This window comes from Scyliorhinus canicula, chromosome 21, assembly GCF_902713615.1.
Source record: "Scyliorhinus canicula chromosome 21, sScyCan1.1, whole genome shotgun sequence".
Classification (NCBI taxonomy): Eukaryota; Metazoa; Chordata; class Chondrichthyes; order Carcharhiniformes; family Scyliorhinidae; genus Scyliorhinus; species Scyliorhinus canicula.
In genome coordinates, this window is record NC_052166.1 from 47597691 (window position 1) to 47619009 (window position 21319).

Sequence of the window (21319 nt, forward strand, 5' to 3'; positions counted from 1 at the left end):
AGGCCATTCGGCCCATCGAGTCTGCACCGGCTCTTGGAAAGAGCACTCTACCCAAGGTCAACACCTCCACCCTATCCCCATAACCCCACCCAACACTAAGGGCAATATTTGGCACTAAGGGCCAATCCACCTAACCAGCACATCTTTGGACTGTGGAAGGAAACCGGAGCACCCGGAGGAAACCCACGTACACACGGGGAGGATGTGCAGACTCCGCACAGACAGTGACCCAAGCCGGAATCGAACCTGGGACCCTGGAGCTGTGAAGCAATTGTGTTATCCACAATGCTACCGTGATGCCGCCAGGGAGCTCAGAGTCGGCTGACGAGTTTGTTCTTAATGGTGTTACCAATTATATCTGTCCCAGGCGGATCCTGTGTTTTCCTCTCCAGAAGGTGGTGTAACCTCATCTTCAACTTCATCTTCTCGCAACTGCCTTTCTCGCATCTCTCTTTTGCAGGGCAGCAATGTCAATGTTGAAGTGCGTACGTTCACAGGCAACATGGGCAGTTCTCCATTCCGGACGATTGATTTGCTCATTATCCACGAGGGTTTGTACATTCCAGGTTCAGAAATTCAGTTCAACTTTGATTTTCTGACCATAGATAGATGAGCGTGCTGGATGCGGTCAGGTTAGGACAGAACAATATTTTTTTTACAGCACCTTTTCTAACCCTTTCCCCATATGAAGTGAGCAAAGTAGATCCCAAAGAGGGCCGCTCAATCGTGAAAAAAGCTGTTGAAACGCTCGTCTGTCCCTATTCGGAGAGCAAGATGATGGAATCAAATTCAACTGCCTTTGCGCAAGTCCAAGCTAGGGACTTCCAGATCTCATGATCCTTTCCTCGTCACCTCTCGCCGATCACTGCAGGACTAGAGTCTGTACAGGGGTTGCACTGATTTCCTTGTGGTAGACGCTTGATGTGATATATCTTTTAACGTGGGTATGCCGTTGCACATGAGACACATGGTCCTTGATAGAGGATAGGTCCAGTTCCAGTGGCAAGGGAACCTAGACAACTTGGGATCTCCTTACTGTTGCACCCTTCATCCACCATCGCAGCCATTGATTGTTATGAGTATCTCCCACCTGATCTGCCACTGAGGCCTTGTTCGGGATTGCGCTTTGTCTGGTTCTTACCTCCAACCGTACCATTATGGGTGACCCTGCCAGGAGCAAATTCTCCCGATGGCATTGCTCTCAGAATCAATGGAATGTTCAAGGCTCCCCACCACGGCAAGGTGGCAATCCAAGGAAATGCCAATTAGATAGGTTTCAGCAATGCAAAGGCAATATTGGTTTGTGCAGTAACTTGTGATCTTGTATGTACTGAAAACCTTAAAAAGAGACAATCCTCATTTAAGAAAAAACAAATCACGTCAAAACCGTCAAAACCGGCAAACTAAATCGGTGAACATTTCCAAATTAAACAGAGCCACTATTGCAGCTCTGGACCATGAGATTCGGACATTTTCAGGTTAATCTCTCACTTCAGCTACAATGATTTCAGGCACCGCTTCTCATCCCTGTTAGAAAGGCGCTTAACAAAGAGAATTAGATGTCTATGACCAGGACGAATGGAAGGAATCTGCTTCCAGAGACTGCCAAAGAAAACACTGCCCACGTAATGGCCGATGCAGTATACAAAGCGTGGGTAAATGAATATGTGAACACGGAAGTCCCAAAAGGTGGGACTTTACTGCATGCAGGATTGTTATTTGTGTAATCTCTCCTTCAACATATTCTTTGTAATGTATATGAATGTATATAGATATGGAACTTTCAAAATGCTCCTAAAATATCTATACCTGTGAGATTGCTCCTTTCTCACAAAGAGGCTGAATATCAATTCAGAAACAATGACAAGTTGACTTCACACATTAGCAAGAAAAAAAAAATCCTGCTCCATAGTTGTATTGAAGTATAGCAAATCCAACCAGTTGCAGTAACATGCTGTACAGAAATTGACATGTTTAAGTTGTACACATGGTTGAGAAAGAAGACAGCCTACCTTCCTCTGGCTGGCTTCCAGGAGTTCCTGTCTCTCAGCCAACTGCAACTGAAGATCACTCAACTGGCTCTGAACTGCCTCCTCTCTTGCTGTTGATGAACCATTAGCAGTTTCAGTTTCCATTTGCAGCTGATGCATCTGTGTTACCAAAGATTCATGGTCTAGAGGAATGTAAAAAAGATTTTCTAAGACATGCTGGGCAGCACGGTAGCATGGTGGTTAGCATAAATGCTTCACAGCTCCAGGGTCCCAGGTTCGATTCCCGGCTGGGTCACTGTCTGTGCGGAGTCTGCACATCCTCCCCGTGTGTGCGTGGGTTTCCTCCGGGTGCTCCGGTTTCCTCCCACAGTCCAAAGATGTGTGGGTTAGGTGGATTGGCCAGGCTAAATTGCCCTTAGTTCCTAAAAAAAAGATAAGGTTAATGGGGGTTGTTGGGTTACTGGTATAGGTATATGTGGGCTTGAGTAGGGTGATCATTGCTCGGCACAACATCGAGGGCCGAAGGGCCTGTTCTGTGCTGTACTGTTCTAATTCTAACATGGGATGTAATTAAACATGTAATTAAGAACCATTCAACCTTTCAAGAATAAAGCATTACTCAATCAATGCACAGAAACAGCCACAAAACAGATCTACAAAGATTTATATTTCTTGTATGTTTTATAGAACATGGACATAGAACAGTACAGCACAGAACAGGCCCTTCGGCCCTCAATGTTGTGCCGAGCAATGATCACCCTACTCAAACCCCAAGTATCCACCCTATACCCGTAACCCAACAACCCCCCCCCCTTAACCTTACCCTTTTTAGGACACTACGGGCAATTTAGCATGGCCAATCCACCTAACCCGCACATCTTTGGACTGTGGGAGGAAACCGGAGCAACCGGAGGAAACCCACGCACACACAGGGAGGACGTGCAGACTCCGCACAGACAGTGACCCAGCCGGGAACCGAACCTGGGACCCTGGAGCTATGAAGCATTTATGCTAACCACCATGCTACTAAAGTATTTTCTTCAGTATTCTTTGCTACAGGCATAAATGTAGCAAATATATACAGTGTGCCTCTGAAAATCAAAACTTGGAACCACAGTGAATCGCTGCATTTTATAATCTTTTTTAGTATCCCATTTCATACTGCTTGTTCCATAACCATCCCCACATGGCAAACAGGCCTAAGCGTTTGCTGTGTTATAATCAGCTGCTAAGGGTGTACAAGAGCAAATCAAGGAAAACTACAAAATAAAAGCAAGATACTGAAAATGCCGAAATTCTGAAATAAACACAGAAAGTGCTGGAAAAACGTTACCGGTCTGACAGCATGTGGAGACAGAAACATAGTTAATTATTTGCATCCCATATGGCTCTTGGTTAGAACTGAAGAGAGGTAGAAATGTGGTGGGTTTCATGCTGTGGAAAAAGGGGAAGGGTCAGGTGGAACAAAAAGGAAGGTCAGGGATAAGTAACGCTGTAACTTTTCTGTGGGCAAGCACCTAACATTGCCCAACACCTCCTCCAAAAATCATGGTTCTGGTCATGCGTTCACCCAGAAAGCAGCAGAACATGCTGCTTTAAAAGGGGAAAAACTTTGGAGCTGTACTTGATTTAGTGCAAAACTGAGAACAACAAAAGCTGTCTACAACCAAATAGTTATTTTAATAATTGTGCGAAATGCATTCACCTAGTACACTCTGCATTAATACTTGGATTTCATTTTTCTCTTGTTCAAATGAAATTATCCATGTTTTTCAGAGGCCACAGCTAAAGGTCAAGCTAAACTTGTTCCCATATTTACAGCTTAAAATGCAGTTGAAGTCTTATAGGTTTCATAAGAACTAGTAGCAGGAGTAGGCCATCTGGCCCCTCGAGCCTGCTCCGCCATTAATTTTTCCTACCATTTTCCCTCAAACATTTTCATCTTAAATAATTAAACATTTTCAAACCTTGCTCAAGTTTCTTGAAATCTTCTTGCATTTTGATTAATTCTTTGTCTTTCTGGAAGACTGAAGCATTTTTTTCATCCAGCGTTTCTGTCAATTTTAACACCTATCATTGAAAAAATAATTAGTGTTACATTTTTCAGCACACCTTTACCAGCACCTTAATATTGGTAACCTAACCCAAAAGTACACCCGTTTCTGGTTTATGCAGTCCCGTGTTTTATTACTCCATCAGTAGCAGCTTTCAGTTGGTACATATTAGACATCAAAGTTTACTCAACCTAGGAGGTTTGAAATGGATTAGGTTTAATTATTATGCAAGGAAATTTTAAGTGTATATATAAAATATATCGTAAATTTACAATTAGAAATACCAAACCTTCTTCCTTACACAAGATATCTAAAATTCTTCACATGGCACCAACTGAAGATACAATCCTTGGATCAGTCTTACATGTATAGACAATGTGAGATAGTGGAAAGGCAGACATGATTAAACTCTATTACACAATTAGGATACATTTTAGGGTGATATATACCTAAAAATATCACTGAAGGTGTTTCTTTTTTTAAGGTAAGTTTAGAGTACCCAATTCATTTTTTTCCAAATAAGGGGCACATCTTTGGGTTATGGGAGCGAAACCCATGCAAACACGGGGAGAATGTGCAAACCCCACACGGACAGTGGCCCAGAGCTGGGAACCTGGGACCTCAGCGCCTTGAAGCAGCAGTGCTAACCACTGTGCCACCATGCTGTCCTATCACTACAGGTGTTTCAAACAGTAAAAAGACAACAAAGATTATTTATTTGAATTAGAGAGAAGAATAAGAAAATACATTTGCCATTAAAGTTAAGGACTGATGTCATTTTGGAGTCACTTAGCTTCAACAATTAAATTTAAAAACTTTTGTCTGATTTGAAAACGAAAGCGACCATATGGCACAAGTTTGCGTCTTCGCACTTTAAAAAAAACAAAAATTTAAGAGTACCTAATTTCTTTCTCCAATTCAGGGGCAACTTAGTGTGGCCAATCCACCTACCCTGCAATATTTGGGTTGTGGGGATTAGATCCACGCAGACACGGGAAGAATGTGCAAACTCCACACCGACAGTGACCCAGGGCTGGGATCGAACCCGGACTTCGACGGCGTGAGGCAGCAGTACTAACCACTGTGCCACCGTGCCTCCCCAAGTCTCTTTGCAATCTTTGCACAAGGAGACTGATCCTCCAGAAAACTTGTTCATATTGAGATTTGATATATTAGTTTCAATTTTCTTGGATTCCCTTAAGAGTTTAGAAGAAAGACCACTCTTACCATGAAACCAAAACCACATGATTTTTGGCATACAAGAGAATACCAAAGTCTTAATTTGCTTAACATGAATGATGGAGGACAATTAAACAACTCAATGGAGGCTCCACAAATATTCTCAATAATCTTCAATGATGGGGGAGCCCAGCACATCAGCACAAGATAAGGCTGAAGCACTTGCAATAATCTTCAGCCAGAAGTGCCGAGTGGATGATCCAATTTGGCTTCCTCTGGAGGTCCCCAGTATCATGGATGGGGTCTTCAGCCAATTTGATTTCCTCCACGTGATATCAAGAAACGGCTGAAGACACTGGATGCTGCAAAGTCGATAGGCATTGACAATATTCTAGCATGTGCTCCAGAACTTGCCGCACCCGAGTGATCACTAGCCGAGTGATTCCAGTACAGTTACAACACTGGCATCTTCCTGACAACGTGAAACATTGGCCAAGTATGTCCTCTGCACAAAATGCAGGATAAATCCAACCTGGCCGATTGACACCCTATCAGTTTACTCTCAATCATTGGTAAAGTGATGGAAGAGGTCATCAATGGATCAATGGCACTTGCTCAGCAATAATCAGCTCACTGACACTAGGTTTGCGTCCTGCCAGGGTCACTCAGCTCCTGACCTCATTACAGCTTTGGTTCAAAAATGGACAAAGGGTTGGATTCCAGAGTTGAGGCAAGAATGACTGCCCTTGACATTAAGGCAGCATTTGACCGAGTGTTGAACCAAAGAGCCTAAGGCAAAGCTAGAGTCAACTGGAATCGCGCATGCAGGGGGGGGGGGGGGGGGAAGAGAGAGAGAGAGAGAGAGAGAGAGAGAGAGAGAGAACAGGACTTGCTGGTTGGAGTCAAACCTAGCACAAAGGAAGATGGTTTGATTGTTGGAGGCTCATCATCTCAGTTCCAAGGATATCACCTCAGTAGTTTCTCAGGGTAGTGTCCTCGACCTAACCATTGTCAGCTATTCCACAGGATCCCTAAAGTGCCATTCAGCCCATCAAATCTGCACTGCCTCCGAAAGGGCACCCTACCTAACCCGTAACCCCACCTAACTTGTGTATTATTGGACATTAAGGGGCAATTTACCATGGCCAATCCACCTAACTTGCACACCGTTGGACTGTGGGAGGAAACCGGAGCACCCGGAGGAAACTCACGCAGACACGGGAGAAGGTGCAAACACCATACTGACAGGTACCCCAAGGCCAGAACCTGGGACCCTGGCACTGTAAGACAGCAGAGCTAACCACTGCTTCATCAGTGACCTCGCTTCATCAAAAAGGTCAGAAGAGAAGTTCGCTGATGATTGTTCAGCACTATTTGCGACTCCCCAGATACAGAAGCAGCCCATGTCAAAATGCAGCAAGACCTGGACAATATCTAGGCTTGGGTTGACAAGTGCCACGCAAGTGCCAAGCAATGACCACCTCCATCAAGAAAGGATCACCCCATCGTCCCTTGACATTCAATGACATTACCATCATTGAATTCCCCACAATCAACATCCTGGGGGTTACCATACAAACTGAACTGGACGAGCCGGATAAATACTGTGACTACAAGAGTTTGTCAGAAGTTAGGAATCCTCTGGTGTGTAACTCACCTCCTGACTTCCCAAAGCCTGTCCATCACCTACAAGGCACAACTCAGGAGTGTGATGGAATACTCTCCACTTCCTTGGATGAGTGCAGCTCCAACTACACTCAAGAAGCCCAACACCATCCAGGGACAAAGCAGCCAGTTTGATTAGCACCGCATCTACCACCTTAAATATTCATTCCCTCCACCACCGAAGCATAGTAATAGCAGTATGTACAAGATGCACTGCAGGAACTTATCAAGGTTCCTTTGGCAGCACCATCTAAACCCATGACCACTACCATCTAGAAGGACAAGGGCAGCAGATATATAGGAACACCACCATCTGGAATTTGCCCTTTAAGTCACTCACCACCCTGACTTGGAAATATATGGTTATTCCCTCGCTGTCACTGGGCCAAAATTTGCAACTCCCTCCCAATTAGCACTGAGGGTGTACCTGTACCACATGGACTGCAGCGGTTCAATAAGGCAGTTCATCACACCTTCTCAAGGGCAATCAGGGATGGGCAATAAATGCTGGTCTAGCCAGTGATGCTCACATCCCATAAATGAATTTAAAAAAAATTAAACATTGCAGTGGTATAGAATGAAAGCTATTTGCTACAAAAAAAAGTAAAAATCTTGTTCGAAATGGTCTTTAAATTGTGAAATTAATTTTAAGTTAAATTGTATCATCCTTTTCAATATTATTTTGATGTTATTGATGCATGACTCTATCAAACATAAGTTACCATATTGTAAGAAACAGCATGAAATAAGGAGGGGGGAGTTTGCATTATTGGGGCCCATTACTACCAGAAATTATGTGATTTATTCTACTGTAGATGTTACCCAACTCACTCAGTTCTGTGAAAAGATTACATTTTATACCCTTCTCACTTCTATCCTTTTAATCCATATGTCTAACCGTAAACCTACAATACACATCCTATAGCTTTCTGCATCATTGACAATAGATGCGATCTAACGGAAAAAGTTTAAAAGTGACATTTCAGACGGATTTGGCTGGGAGTTGCTCCCCGGCTCTGTCGGCAAGTTCCCCACCACCATCAGATTATACAGTCAATTGGGCCCTGGGGAGTTCCTCTCCGGGCTAGCCCACACATCTGGCTCCTCAGAGATCGGGCCATCATTTTGAAAGGGTGCCCCAATATTTAAGTGAGGGTCCTCCACAAGCCCACCCATGGGCAATGCCACCCCTCCATTACTCCCCCCCCCCCCCCCCCCCCCCATTTCCCCACACACCCCTTTACCCCCCCCCCCCCCCATCCAAGTGAAGACACCCGCTGGGGGAGGGGGTCACTGAAGGCCCCCCCTTTTCAGGCCTTTTCCCCCCCTTCCGCCGTACAGGATCCCCAGCAGTGCCAGGGTGATAATGCTGTGCCAACCTGGTAGTGCCAAGGTGCCAGGAGAGTCAGGGTGCCACTCTGCATTGTCCCTGACCACCGAGGGGCCTGCAATGGCCTGGGAGACCTCCCCCCAGGTTCGTGATGCCTGGTCCACATCGTGTGGACCGTAACTAATTGGCACCCATGCAACCTCTCACAGGGGAGCGGGTTAGATCACGGGAGGCTGTTAGATCGGGCCTCCGTCTCGCTTCAGGGCAGCACGGTAGCATTGTGGATAGCACAATTGCTTCACAGCTCCAGGGTCCCAGGTTCGATTCCGGCTTGGGTCACTGTCTGTGCGGAGTCTGCACATCCTCCCCGTGTGTGCACGGGTTTCCTCCGGGTGCTCCGGTTTCCTCCCACAGTCCAAAGATGTGCAGGTTAAGTAGATTGCCCATGATAAATTGCCCTTCGTGTCCAAAATTGCCCTTAGTGTCCAAAATTGCCCTTAGTGTTGGGTGGGGTTACTGGGTTATGGGGATAGGGTGGAGGTGTTGACCTTGGGTAGGGTGCTCTTTCCAAGAGCCAGTGCAGACTCGATGGGCCGAATGGCCTCCTTCTGCACTGTAAATTCTATGATAATGAAATGGAGATTCATAATTGGCCATAAATAACTTCGCGCCGTGCCGAGGCAGGATTCGGATCTTGCCAGCAGGAGTGGGCCGGTTAGATCGCGAACTACTTTGGTCCAGCGCAGTTCCCAATTTGGGCCTCACCCAGGATGTAATTGGCCTGCACAGATCCTCGCTGGGCACAACGCAGCCGTTAAATCTCACCCAATAGGTTTCCAAGATATGTGTAGCAAGTATTTGGTCCTCTTCATCTCAACTATAATTACAACTATCCTTCTGTTCCCAACTAAATATTTATCCAGTTCTTGTATTAATCAAGTAGTTGATTTTTTAAGTAACATATTTAACCTTTTCTAATTTTCTTGTGCTGAATTATTTTACTTTTCACATGTTAAACAGAGCTTATGGGATTGTACCCACACACGCTACCTCAAGAACTTCTTTCCTTGAATTCTGGGCACGTTTTCTCCAACAAGTGTGGAAAATTAACTACACGCTCTATGTGGTAATTTCTTTAGCTATTGGACTTAGCTTTTGCCTCAAAGATCTCACTCCAGTTGTTGAATATACTAGAACAGGGTTTTTGAAAGTGCAGACTGTGACCCGCGAGGTGGGTGTCAGAAGCGTCGCAGGGCCTGTGGCTGGTAACAATTCTGAAATTCATAGGGAGAAGCCACTCCCCTGTAAAAACAAGAATTTCACAAGACTCAATTGGAATACTGGCCCACCTGACCGCACTATCTATACTGTACGTCGAGGACAGAACTGTTTTTAATTTGCTCCAACTTTGTGTGGATAAGACAGGGAAACTGGAACTTCCCCACTCCAGGCTCAAGAACAAACTGGGATTGAATCTCAAATTTAAACACAAAACCATGAGTAAGATTTAGTTTGTCTGAATTGTAAAAAGAACTTGCAGAAGTTTCAAATAAAACTGCTCTATAGTTTTTGATAGAAAAGGGACTCAATACTCTGCGTGTTTGCCAATCTTCAAATACCGACAACATCTTTGTACTGAGTCAAATATTAATGACTTGACTGTTAAGTACGGTGCACACAATCCTGTCTTATGGATTTACAAAACCCAGAACTCCCCCAGTATAATGCCCTACTAGGACGAGAGATATTGTACTGATACACATGCAATGTATTTAAAGGTTGAAGGTCGGCGGACGTGTTTGAATTTGGACTGGTTATCGATGCCTTGGCAACTTGATAAACTTCCACCTTTCCCAAGATCTGAGCTACTACTGGAAGCCTTTACTGACAGCCATTTAAATATTCCCTGATATACCAGCAATTGTGCTTATTGCCTGTATGCATAATTAGTGTTTCTGGATCTTCCTTCATAGCAGTTTTTGCACTAGTGATAAATAAGGCTGTGAAATGTCCTGTGGTGTGCTGTTACTTAGCTACTGTTAATTTCCATGCCCTTTAATCTCTTAAAATAATCAGATTCTCAGCCATCACACATTGTACAGTGCAGGCAACACTTTATAAAGCTGGTACTGCTGTCTACGACTTTTGACTGATAACAGAAAGCAGAACATGTCTCATGCTGTGAAATATCGATTGTTCCTGCTCTCCTTCAACACTCAGAGCAAGTGTAATTGGTCTATGATCTTCACACTCTGTCGTTGAAATTCTATTCCAAGCAGTTTTCCGTAATTCTGTCTCATTGTAATCAAAGCACAAGAACTTCAACTGAGTATTCTAATTGGAAATATCAATAGTGCAGTGAGTTTACGAACTCAGATGCCCGCTTCTGTAACTTCACCGTGTCACCGTGAATTTTCCTGGGTGGATTGGGGAGCTGGAAGAGGTGGCAGGAGACATTGGAAGCACTCTTTCAGATGTGACTAATTAAAAAGCCACCTCTGGAAGCCATGTCCAAATGGGGACAGCGTCCAGGTTTCAACGTCAGAGGGTCCATTTTGCGCACCATGTGAAAAGGACCACTGCTACCCTTGCAGTGTAGTTGCTGCTGAGGGCACCTTCAATGGGAGGGAATCAACTGCCTTTGCAGCAAGAACTACATTATTGGAGACACCAATCTCCATGAAGTGACTGCAATGGCATGTCTTCTGGTTGGGGAGACATGAGCACATCACGGTGCCACAATTAAATATGAGAAAACAATTAACTTCTGTAAAAACTTTGTTCAATATCCATCTATCTGATTAATGACAATCAGAATAGTTAGGTTACCAGTTGGCTGTGGAGCAATATTAATGTCAGCATTCATCAATATTGATTAACTTGTTTCGAATAGTGTACTTTAAAGTTGAATAAACTTGCATCAAGGAAATGCATTTCATCCAATTATAAATCAAGATTTTAATATCACCATCTTCAAATTTATGGCTGCTTTATTTACAAGTATGACGTATGGTTCTCTCAGTGATATCTGGGGTGGGATTTACCGGCTGTTCACGTTGGCTGAAAATTCCGATTCCATGCCGCCGCATGGATTTCCTCAAAGAGCGTGAGGGAAGCCGGGAGTTTACAAAGAGTGCTGCTGACTGGGAGCAGAGTCGGAGGGTAGAGTTCCAGCTGGTTCACAGGACAGAATCTCAGTTACATTCTGTAAGTTAAGAGTTGTTTTTTTTTTTTGGAGAGGGCAATAAGCTATATATATTTATCTCATTCAGCAGAATCACCAATTTTAGAGGGTTCACAGGAGAGAGAGTAGCAGTATATATATTTTTTTATGGGCCAAACGGATGTTTAATCTTATACATTTCTTATTTATTTATTTCTTATAAATCTCTTTGCGAATTCAGATCAGAGGGGATGGAGGCTAGGGCAGTTGCATGCTCCTCCTGTAGGACATGGGTGGTGAAGGACACCACTGGTGTCCCCGCTGACTACACCTGCAGGAAGTGCACCCAACTCCAGTTCCTCGGAGACCGCATGAGGGAACTGGAGCAACTTCGGATCATCCGGGAGGCAGAGGGGGTGATAGAGAAGAGTTACAGGGAGGTAGCCACACCCAAGGTTCAGGAGTAGCTAGATTACAGTCAGGGGAAGGAAAGGGAATGGGCAGACAGTGCGGGTATCCCCATGGCCGTTCCCCTTCAAAACAAATATACCGTTTTGGATGCTGTTGGGGGGAGGGACCTACCAGGGGAACGCCATAACGGCCAGGTCTCTGACACTGAGCCTGGCTCTGTGGCTCAGAAGGGAAGGGGGAGGAAGAATAGAATAGAAAAGTGATAGTGTTAGGAGACTCAATAGTTAGGGGAATGGATAGGAGATTCTGTGGTCCCGAACAAGACTCCGGGAAGGTATGTTCACTCCCGGGTGCCAGGGTCAGGGATGTCTCGGATCGAGCCTACAGGATTCTTAAGGGCATGGGAAAGCAATCAGAAGCTGTAGTGCACATAGGCATCAACGACACAGCTAAGAAAACGGATGAGGATCAAAAGAGTGATTTTAGGGAGTTAGGTTGGAAGGTAAAGAGCAGGATGAGCAGAGTAGTGATCTCAGGATTGCTACCGGTGCCACGTGCAAGTGAGGAAACGAACAGAGAGTGAGTGCAGCTGAACATGTGGCTGCAGGGCTGGTGCAGGAGATATGTAGATCATTGGGAAAACTTCTGGAGAAGGTGGGACCTGTACATGAAGGACGGGTTGCACCTAAACTGGAGGGGCACCAATATCCTGGGCTGGAGATTTGCTAGAGCACTTCAGGAGGGTTTAACCTAGTTTGGCAGGGGGATGCATACCAGAGCTACGGATCAGAGGATAGGGTAGCTGTTGAACGGGCAGAAATAGTATGTCGCAAGTCTGTGAGGAAGGATAGACAGTTGATAGGGCAAAGTTGCATTCAGTGGAATGGGTTAAAGTGTGTCTGTTTCAATGCAAGGAATGTCAGAGAATACTTGGAACTACGATGTTGTGGCCATTACGGAGACATGGATTTCACAGGGGGATAAATGGTTGTCAGATGTTCCTCGGTTTGGATGTTTTAAGAAGAATAGGGAGGGAGGTAAAAGAGGAGGGGGAGTGGCACTGTTAATTAGAGAGTGCATCACAGCTGCAGAAAAGGAGGTAGTTGAGGAGGGTTTGTCTACTGAGACAGTATGGGTGGAAGTCAGAAACAAGAAAGGAGCAGTCACTTTATTGGGAGTTTTCTATAAATCCCCCAATAGCAGCAGAGAGATGGAGGAACAGATTGGGTAGCAGATGTTGTCATGGATGACTTCAACTTCCCTAATATTGACTGGACCTCCTTAGTGCAAATGGATTGGATGGAGCAGATTTTGTCATGTGTTCCAGGAAGAATTCCTCACTCAATATGTAGATAGGCCGACTAGGGGGAAAGGCCATATTGGATTTGGTGCTTGGCAACGAACCAGGCCAGGTGTCAGATGTCTCGGTGGGAGATCATTTCGGTGACAGTGACTATAACTCATTGACCTTTACCGTAGTCATGGAGAGGGATAGGAACAGACAGTATGGGAAGGTATTTAATTGGGTGAGGGGAAATTATACTGCTATTAGACAGGAGAGACGGAGCATAAATTGGGAACAGTTGTTCTCAGGGAAATGCACAACAGTAAAGTGGGGGTTGTTTAAGGAGCACTTGCTGCGAGTGCTGAATAGTTTTGTCCCGCTGAGACAAGAAAGGAATGGTAAGGTGAAGGAGCCTTGGATGACAAGAGAGGTGGAGCTTCTAGTCAAGAGGAAGAAGGAAGCTTACATAAGGTTGAGGAAGCAAGGATCTGGCACGGCTCTAGAGGGTTACAAGGTAGCCAGGAAGGAACTCAAAAATAGATTAAGAGAGCTAGTAAGGGGCAGAAAAAGTGCTGGCGGGAAGGATTAGGGAAAACCCCAAGGCGCTCTACACTTATGTGGGAAGAGGATGGAGAGTGAGAGGAGGGCCGATCAGGGATAGTGGAGGCAACTTGTGCCCAGAGTCTGAGGAGGTAGGGGAGGCTCTAAATGGATATTTTGCTTCAGTATTCACTAGAGCGAGGGACCTTGTTGCTCATGAGAACAGCGTGAACCAGATTAATAGACTCAAACAGGTTGATATTAAGAATTTTTGCGGGAAATTTTGAAAAGCATCAGGATAGACAGATAAGTCCCCTGGGCCAGACGGGATATACCAGAGGTTGTTAACATGTACTAGATGCTGTGGTATGAAGAGGCAAGAGTTCAGCTCCTTTTTCACCAACACACCTTTAATGGTTCAAACTCACTCTGCACTGAACTCTACAGATCATCACAAGCTCCAGAGTCCACCTGAAGCCACTTTACATATCAGTGTCAATCATTGAACACTTAACATAAATGAGACAACTAATTGCAATGTCTCTTAACCCATTACTTAACAGTCTCCCCTTCCTTGGAGAAAAAAAAACAATTAGGTAAAAATAAAATTTCAAGAAACTAAAACACACACCTGATTCCCCCCCCTTTTTTTTTTTAAGTAGAAGAAAAAAAACATTCACAGAAACAGGCGCCCTTCATTCATGATATCTAAAAGTTTCTGTGAACTAGCCCCTCTTTTCGTGAAACAGTCTGACAGTTGATAGCTACTGTCAACCCATTTAATTTTTGTTATTTCCCCTCTGTCCAACATCTGCTTTAAACTTGTAATGCCTATCCGTAACCTCTTTTCATTGACACTTTTTGTAGAGTGCACATTTTCCCACAGAGATTTATTGTCAATGTGACAGTCAATAGGAATATTACCTAAATCCTCTAATCCCAAAATTTCTGTCAATATCTGACTTATATAAAAGGCCATATCCACCACTTCCACTAAGCTTAATGTCTCAGCAGCCAAAGTGCTTTGACCACTCTCTTTATTTTCTTTGTTTCCCACACAAGAGGGTAACATTTACCATTGTTCCCCAAAATAAAAATTATAAAACCTCCTGCGCTTGAAACTACATCACATAAATTTGCATAGGACTCCATCACTATAAACTATGAGTTTCAAATGCCTAGGATCACCTAAAACAGGGAACTTCAAAACACACTCCTGCATTTTTAGTTTGGCCAACACTTTATTTGCTCTTATTATGTCTTTCACTTTGGGATCATTCATCTTTGTACTCAACTCTAAAACATCAAAACTCACGTCCGGTCTAGTCTGTCTTCCTAACCAGTTCAGTTGCCCAATTAAACTTTGCAGTTGCTCTTTTTCTATCTTTGAAACCATTGCGTCTTTTTGTGAAACCTGGCCACGACTAATTGCTATTGGACTGATGCTTTCCAAGTAAGATTGCTGACGTAAAGTTGCCCCTAACCGAGTCTGTCCGATTTCCAAACCAATATATTTAAATGCACCGGAAGCCTGACTTCCAACCCTGAATTCTTTCCTCAAACCAGAGATTACAATAGCTTCAAAATCACTAGTCCCACCCCACAAAAAATCATCGACATGCATCATGAAGATGCCAGCAAGATTTCCTTTATAGTGCCAGTAAAACACTGCAGGATCTGCTTTCAACTGGCAACAGCCTAACTTTAATAAGACTGACCTTACCGAAAAGTACCACACTCTAGATGCATCATTTAATCCATATACACATTTGTTCAATTTCCACAGTACCTCTTCTGTGTTAACTGCTTCTTTAGGAGGATGGAGAAAAATGTCTCTCTAGAGCTGATGCCCCTGCATCCTTTAATACATTTTTCAGCCTCCGAGGAGACGGATGTGCAAATTGCCTATGCAGCTTTACTACAATAAGCTTTTTACCAGCTAAAGTCGCATTATCAACTGTCATTAATACATCCTTAACCACTCTACTTGAAACATTATTTGTCAATAATGGAATACAATAATGTCCCGACTGTGTAAATTGTAAGTCCACCGTCTTTCCAAAAACTGTTGCCTTATCCTGTTCCATATCCAGCTTCATGTGTGCTTTCTTCATCAACGGTCTGCTCAGAAGCAAAAGTATCTCACTTGATACAACATCCGTGCTAATAAAATTATTCACTCCGGCAATATTGCAAAGGATCACCACTCTTTTCAGCGAGTTCAGAGTATTATCATACCCAAACCTGAAACTTGTGGAACTTTTAAATTCCTTAACCTTGTTACGATTTTCAGCATCCAATGAGTCCAGATAACATTTTAACCAGTCAATCCCACACACAGTAGATGTGCAGCCACTGTCCAATACAGCACAGTTAAAAGATTCTGCAACCAACACCCTCATTACCGGCGTAAAACAGCTTGTTTATAGGACAATGCCTTCTTTCTGGTCACTATCTTTTTCCTCTTCTGACTCTTCCGTGTCATGTGTCGCTTCAAATACTCTATTATAACGAGTTGGACAGTTGAAAGCATAATGATATTGAGACTCACATTGAAAACATCGATTTATCATGCCCCATGCATTTTTGGGTTCATCCTCCTATTGTAGGTTATAACTGGGTTTCTGTCTTCATAATTTCCTTGTCTCAGTCTTCTTTTATAGTCTTGAGGCCTGTTTGTAGCCATACGATTTTGCCATCCTGTTAGTAGTGTATCTCCCATATTCTGCCTTATAGCAGGCTGACCTATTTGGGTCATCAGAGCCATTGGAATCAAATGTTTCCCCAAAATTTTTTTTAATGCTGCTGTCATCTGTTCGAATAAGGTATCGTTATCCATAAACTGAACTCCTGTCAAAACCAGGAGCTTATCCATGTTGCTCACTCTAGCACAGTCAAGTAATTTAAAGGCCAACACAGACGGTGAAAATTCCAGCCTGTGTTTCTGCAGCTTTTTATATAGTCTGCCAAATTCCATTATATAGTCTTCCATAGATAAATCCTCCATTTTCCGGAACTTATCAAAATCCGACCATGCTTCATACGCACTTAACAAGTCATCTTTCTTATAAATTTTGTCCATATAAAGTAATAAAGTCGCCAGACCTTCTTCTGAGTCTAACTCTTCCAACTCCAGCTCAGAAAGCACTTTGTTTCGGATTTTACTGCCATATGGTAAAGAAAGAGCCAATGCCATACCTTGTTTTCTCTTTCCTAAAGCAGTCACCTTAGTCCACATAACTACTGCACTTCTTCATTGGTCGTATGATTCTATTTCAGAAAATAGGGGAGGATAATCATAACCAGCCATCTTTGTCCTGGTTCAGCCATGTTTCCCTTTTTTTTTCACTCCTTGGTTTCATCTGGAAAAATTGTATCTTTCAAGCCTTCACATTTACACAGCACCCATCCTCTGCTACCATTGCTAACATGTACTAGATGCTGTGGTATGAAGAGGCAAGAGTTCAGCTCCTTTTTCACCAACACACCTTTAATGGTTCAAACTCACTCTGCACAGAACTCTACAGATCATCACAAGCTCAAGAGTCCACCTGAAGCCACTTTACATATCAGTGTCAATCATTGAACACTTAACATAAATGAGACAACTAATTGCAATGTCTCTTAACCCATTACTTAACAGAGGTTACTACAAGTGAGGGAGGAGATTGCTGCGCCGTTGGCGTACTCACTCTCCAGTGGAGTCGGAACTGATAATTGGAGGGAGGCAAATGTTGTTCCCCTGTTCAGGAAAGGGAATAGGGAAACCCCTGGGAATTACAGACCAGTCAGCCTTATGTCTGTGGTGAGCAAAATACTGGAAAAGATTCAGAGAGAAAGGATTTATGATTCTTTAGAAAAACATAGTTTGATTAAAGCATGGCTTTGTGAGGGGCAGATCATGCCTCACAAGCTCATTGCATTCTTTGAGGATGCGACAAGACACATTGATGAAGGTCGGGCAGTGGATGTGGTGTATATGGATTTTAGTAAGACTTTTTAGTTAGATAAGGTTCCCCATGGTAGGCTCATTCAGAAAGTCAGGGGGCATAGGATACAGGAAAATGCGGCTGTCTGGCTACAGAATTGGCTGGCCAAGAGAGCGAGTGGTAGTGGATGAAAAATATTCCACCTGGAAGTCGGTGACCAGTGGTGTCCCGTAGGGATCTGTTCTGGGACCTCTGCTCTTTGTGGTTTTTATAATTAACTTGGATGAGGAAGTAGAAGGGTGGGTTAGTAAGTTTAACAATGACATAAAGGTTGGTGGAGTTGTAGATAGTGTTGAGGGCTGTTGCAGGTTTCAACAGGTCTTTGACAGGATGCAGAGCCGGGCTGAGGAGTGGCAGATGGAGTTCAACCTAGATAATTGTGAAGTGATTCATTTTGGAACGTCAAATTTGAATGCTGAATACAGGGTTAAAGGCAGGATTCTTGGAAGTGTGGAAGAACAGCTGGATCTTGGGGTCCACGTACATAGATCCTTTAAAGTTGCCACGTAGGCTGATAGGCCTGTTAAGAAGGCGTATGGTGTGTTGGCTTTCATTAACAGGGGGATTGAGTTTAAGAGCCACGAGGTTTTGCTGCAGCTTTATAAAACCCTGGTTAGACCATACTTGGAATATTGTGTCCAGTTCTGGTCGCCTCATTATTGGAAGGAATTGGATGCTTTGGAGAGGGTGCAGAGATTTACCAGAATGCTGCCTTGACTGGAGGGCATGTCTTACGAAGAAAGGTTGAGAGAGCTAGGGCTTTTTTCACTGGAGCGAAGAAGGAAGAGAGGTGACATGATAGAGGTGTACATGGTGATGAGAGGCGTGGATAGCCAGAGACTTTTCCTCGGGGCGGAAATGGCTGTCACGAGGGGACATAATTTTAAGGTGATTGGAGGAAGGTATAGGGGAGATGTCTGGGGTAGGTTCTGTACACAGAGAGTGGTGGGTGCGTGGTATGCACTGCCAATGGAGGTGGTGGAGTCAGAGTCATTAGGGACATTTAAAAAAAAAAATTTAGAGTACCCAATTATTTTTTCCAATTAAGGGGCAATTTAGCATGGCCAATCCACCTATCCGGCACATCTTTTTGGGTTGTGGGGGTGAAACCCACGCAGACACGGGGAGAATGTGCAAACTCCTCATGGACAGTGACCCAGAACTGGGATTCGAACCCGGGTCCTCAGCGCCGTAGGCAGCAATGCTAACCACTGTGCTGCCCATCATTAGGGACATTTAAGCGACTCTTGGACAGGCACATGGACAACAGTAAATTGAAGGGGTGTAGGTGAGGTTGATCTTAGATTATGATAACTGGTCAGCACAACATTGTGGGCCGAAGGGCCTGTACTATGCTATACTGTTCTATGTTCTATGAAGGATGCGGTCTTGGGAAATCCTATCGACAAAGACGGGGTCAGTAGATCCCGCTGGCGGGCTGCCTACGCCGCTGAAAAACATGCGGCGGGGTGGCCGTTAATTCCACCCCTGTTCTTTGTTCTCCTCTCCTTAGTCTTCTTTGCTTCCTCAAGGCAGTGTCCCACGATGAATGCAGGTTCACAATTGTTGTCTGCCCTCCAATATTTCTCATGAGTAATTACTCTTCATGTGTGACCCTGGACAATGAACTTTTATAGATAGGAGGGTATCACAGGTATGTCTGATCCTATCCGCATTCGATATTGACAGAAATTCAATGCATCAGGGGCTACCAGATAGTGATTAATAACAGGAAAACTTGATGATTTTGTTTGCCTCCCTTGCAAGAAAACTTTAGTTTCCTAAACACTGCCTTGACTCAGAATAGGCTGGGTAAGCAAACATAGTGTGGGTCCTGAAGATCAGCCAGTTAGCAAATGTGGGTCCCGGGAAAAAAAGTTTGAAAAACACTTCACTAGACGATCACATCAATTATAGATATTTATAGAATTTACAGTGCAGAAGGAGGCCTTTTGGCCCATCGAGTCTGCACCGGCTCTTGGAAAGAGCACCCTACTTAAGCCCATACCTCCACCCTATCCCCATAACCCTGCAACCTCATCTAACCTAAGGGCAATTTGGCATGGCCAATCCACCTAACCTGCACATCTTTGGACAGTGGGAGGAAACCGGAGCACCCGTGCTGCCCACTAATTATGTAATACCATGTGTTATAATATGGTTAGAATTGTACAGTATACATCCTTTCACTTAATTATTCTAATAGACAAAATATGAAGACCTTATTCCAATAGGCAAAATATGAAGACCTTAATGCCAAGAACTGAGCCCATATTTTCAAGTGACTTTTACTGCCACAGTGTTTCATTTCCTGGAGCCTATTAGCACTGTGGGCGTCCAAATAATGGAAAATCTTCTTTGGCAATTCAAATTTTTCTGCCTAAATTCCAGGAATTTAAAACTGATCAGTAGTTTCCCCGTGATTTTCAAACAGACCCTTTTGAATAAAATAGCTGTTTTTGCATCCTTGAAAAAATGCTACTAGGATATCCTGAATTTGAAATATCCCACTCAACTTTAAACTGGAAGGTCAGTCATATATAAACTGACCAGTTACAGAGCATTATTTTGTGTCATTATTTTCTTTGACCTAAAACTGACTAAACTTGTAGCACTGTCAAAATAAACTTGATACAGAGATCTAAACTACAGAGCTTTTTAAACATATTTCCATATTTGAACAATTCTAGGGACAGTAAAAATGCATTTTACCAGGATGTTTGAAGGGATGAGGAACTTCAGTTATTAGGAGAAATTGAAAAGGTTTGGACTATTCTCTTTTGATCAGAGAAAATCAAGAAGTGACTTAAAAGAAGTTTTGAAGATAATGAGAGGTTTTGATAGAGTGGGAAGAGTAAAAATATTCTATCTAATATGGATCAATAATCAGAGTTCTCAGGTTTAAAATCGTTGCCAAAAGATCTCGAAGGGAGATGGGCAGAAATTTTTCCACTCAGATTTGTCCGAAAAGCTTAATCCAAAAAAAGGAGCTAGAGGCTGATTCCATTAAAAATGGAGTTGGACAGGTAGTTCAGAATGAGGAACTTACAGGGTTATGGACAAAAAAAGTTGAGTCTAAGCATGGCTGCTCTTTCAAGAACGAGCACAGGCATAATAGGCCGGAAGGCATTCTTCTGTGCTGTAAGACTGTGATGCATGACTGGTATTATGTTCCCAGACCAGACCCCAATAGTGGCTAGGATATTGGTCAGAAACCCCAATATTTTATTTTAATTTTGCAAGACTATGAGGAAAGGACAACTCCGCTCCAGGAGTGATTTCACACAAAATAGGGGCATGGTATATTAAAACAAACTTTATTATTCACAGTATTCAAATATCTTTAACATCACACAAGAAAATAACTTACAATTACCCTTTAAACAATGCTAATCAATAATGACACAACAACCCTTAACTGCTATCTTTATTTCCACTCAAACAACAAAGCCATCTCAGATCCCAATCCACCTCTAAATACAGTTAGCACTCGGGAATGCTTGCTCTAGAGATAAGTCTTGAATAATCCACTTTGAGAAAGAAGAGATCTTTTGACTGTTTGAAAGAAAGAGACCCGACACCCTGTCAGAATAATGCAGAATCTCTGGCTGTTATTTCTTCAGTAACCTTCTCAGCTTCTCTTCCAGCCAAAATTAACTCTGTAAAAACCAACCCCTGACTGCTTCAACCCTTGGCTCCTCCGATTAACTGC

General features: G+C 43.5%; 1 protein-coding gene across 5 annotated transcripts in view; it reads right to left on the reverse strand.

Annotated features, from left to right (window-relative positions):
• Positions 1–21319, reverse strand: part of golga1 (golgin A1) — an 81265-nt gene that overhangs the window by 16970 nt on the left and 42976 nt on the right. For all 5 annotated transcript variants that reach the window (XM_038781887.1, XM_038781886.1, XM_038781888.1 and 2 more), the window contains 2 exons: positions 3959–4061; positions 2013–2173 (listed from right to left, as the gene is read on the reverse strand). In XM_038781887.1, the coding sequence (XP_038637815.1) occupies positions 2013–2173; positions 3959–4061 (264 nt within the window). The remainder of the gene's footprint in view (positions 1–2012; positions 2174–3958; positions 4062–21319) is intronic.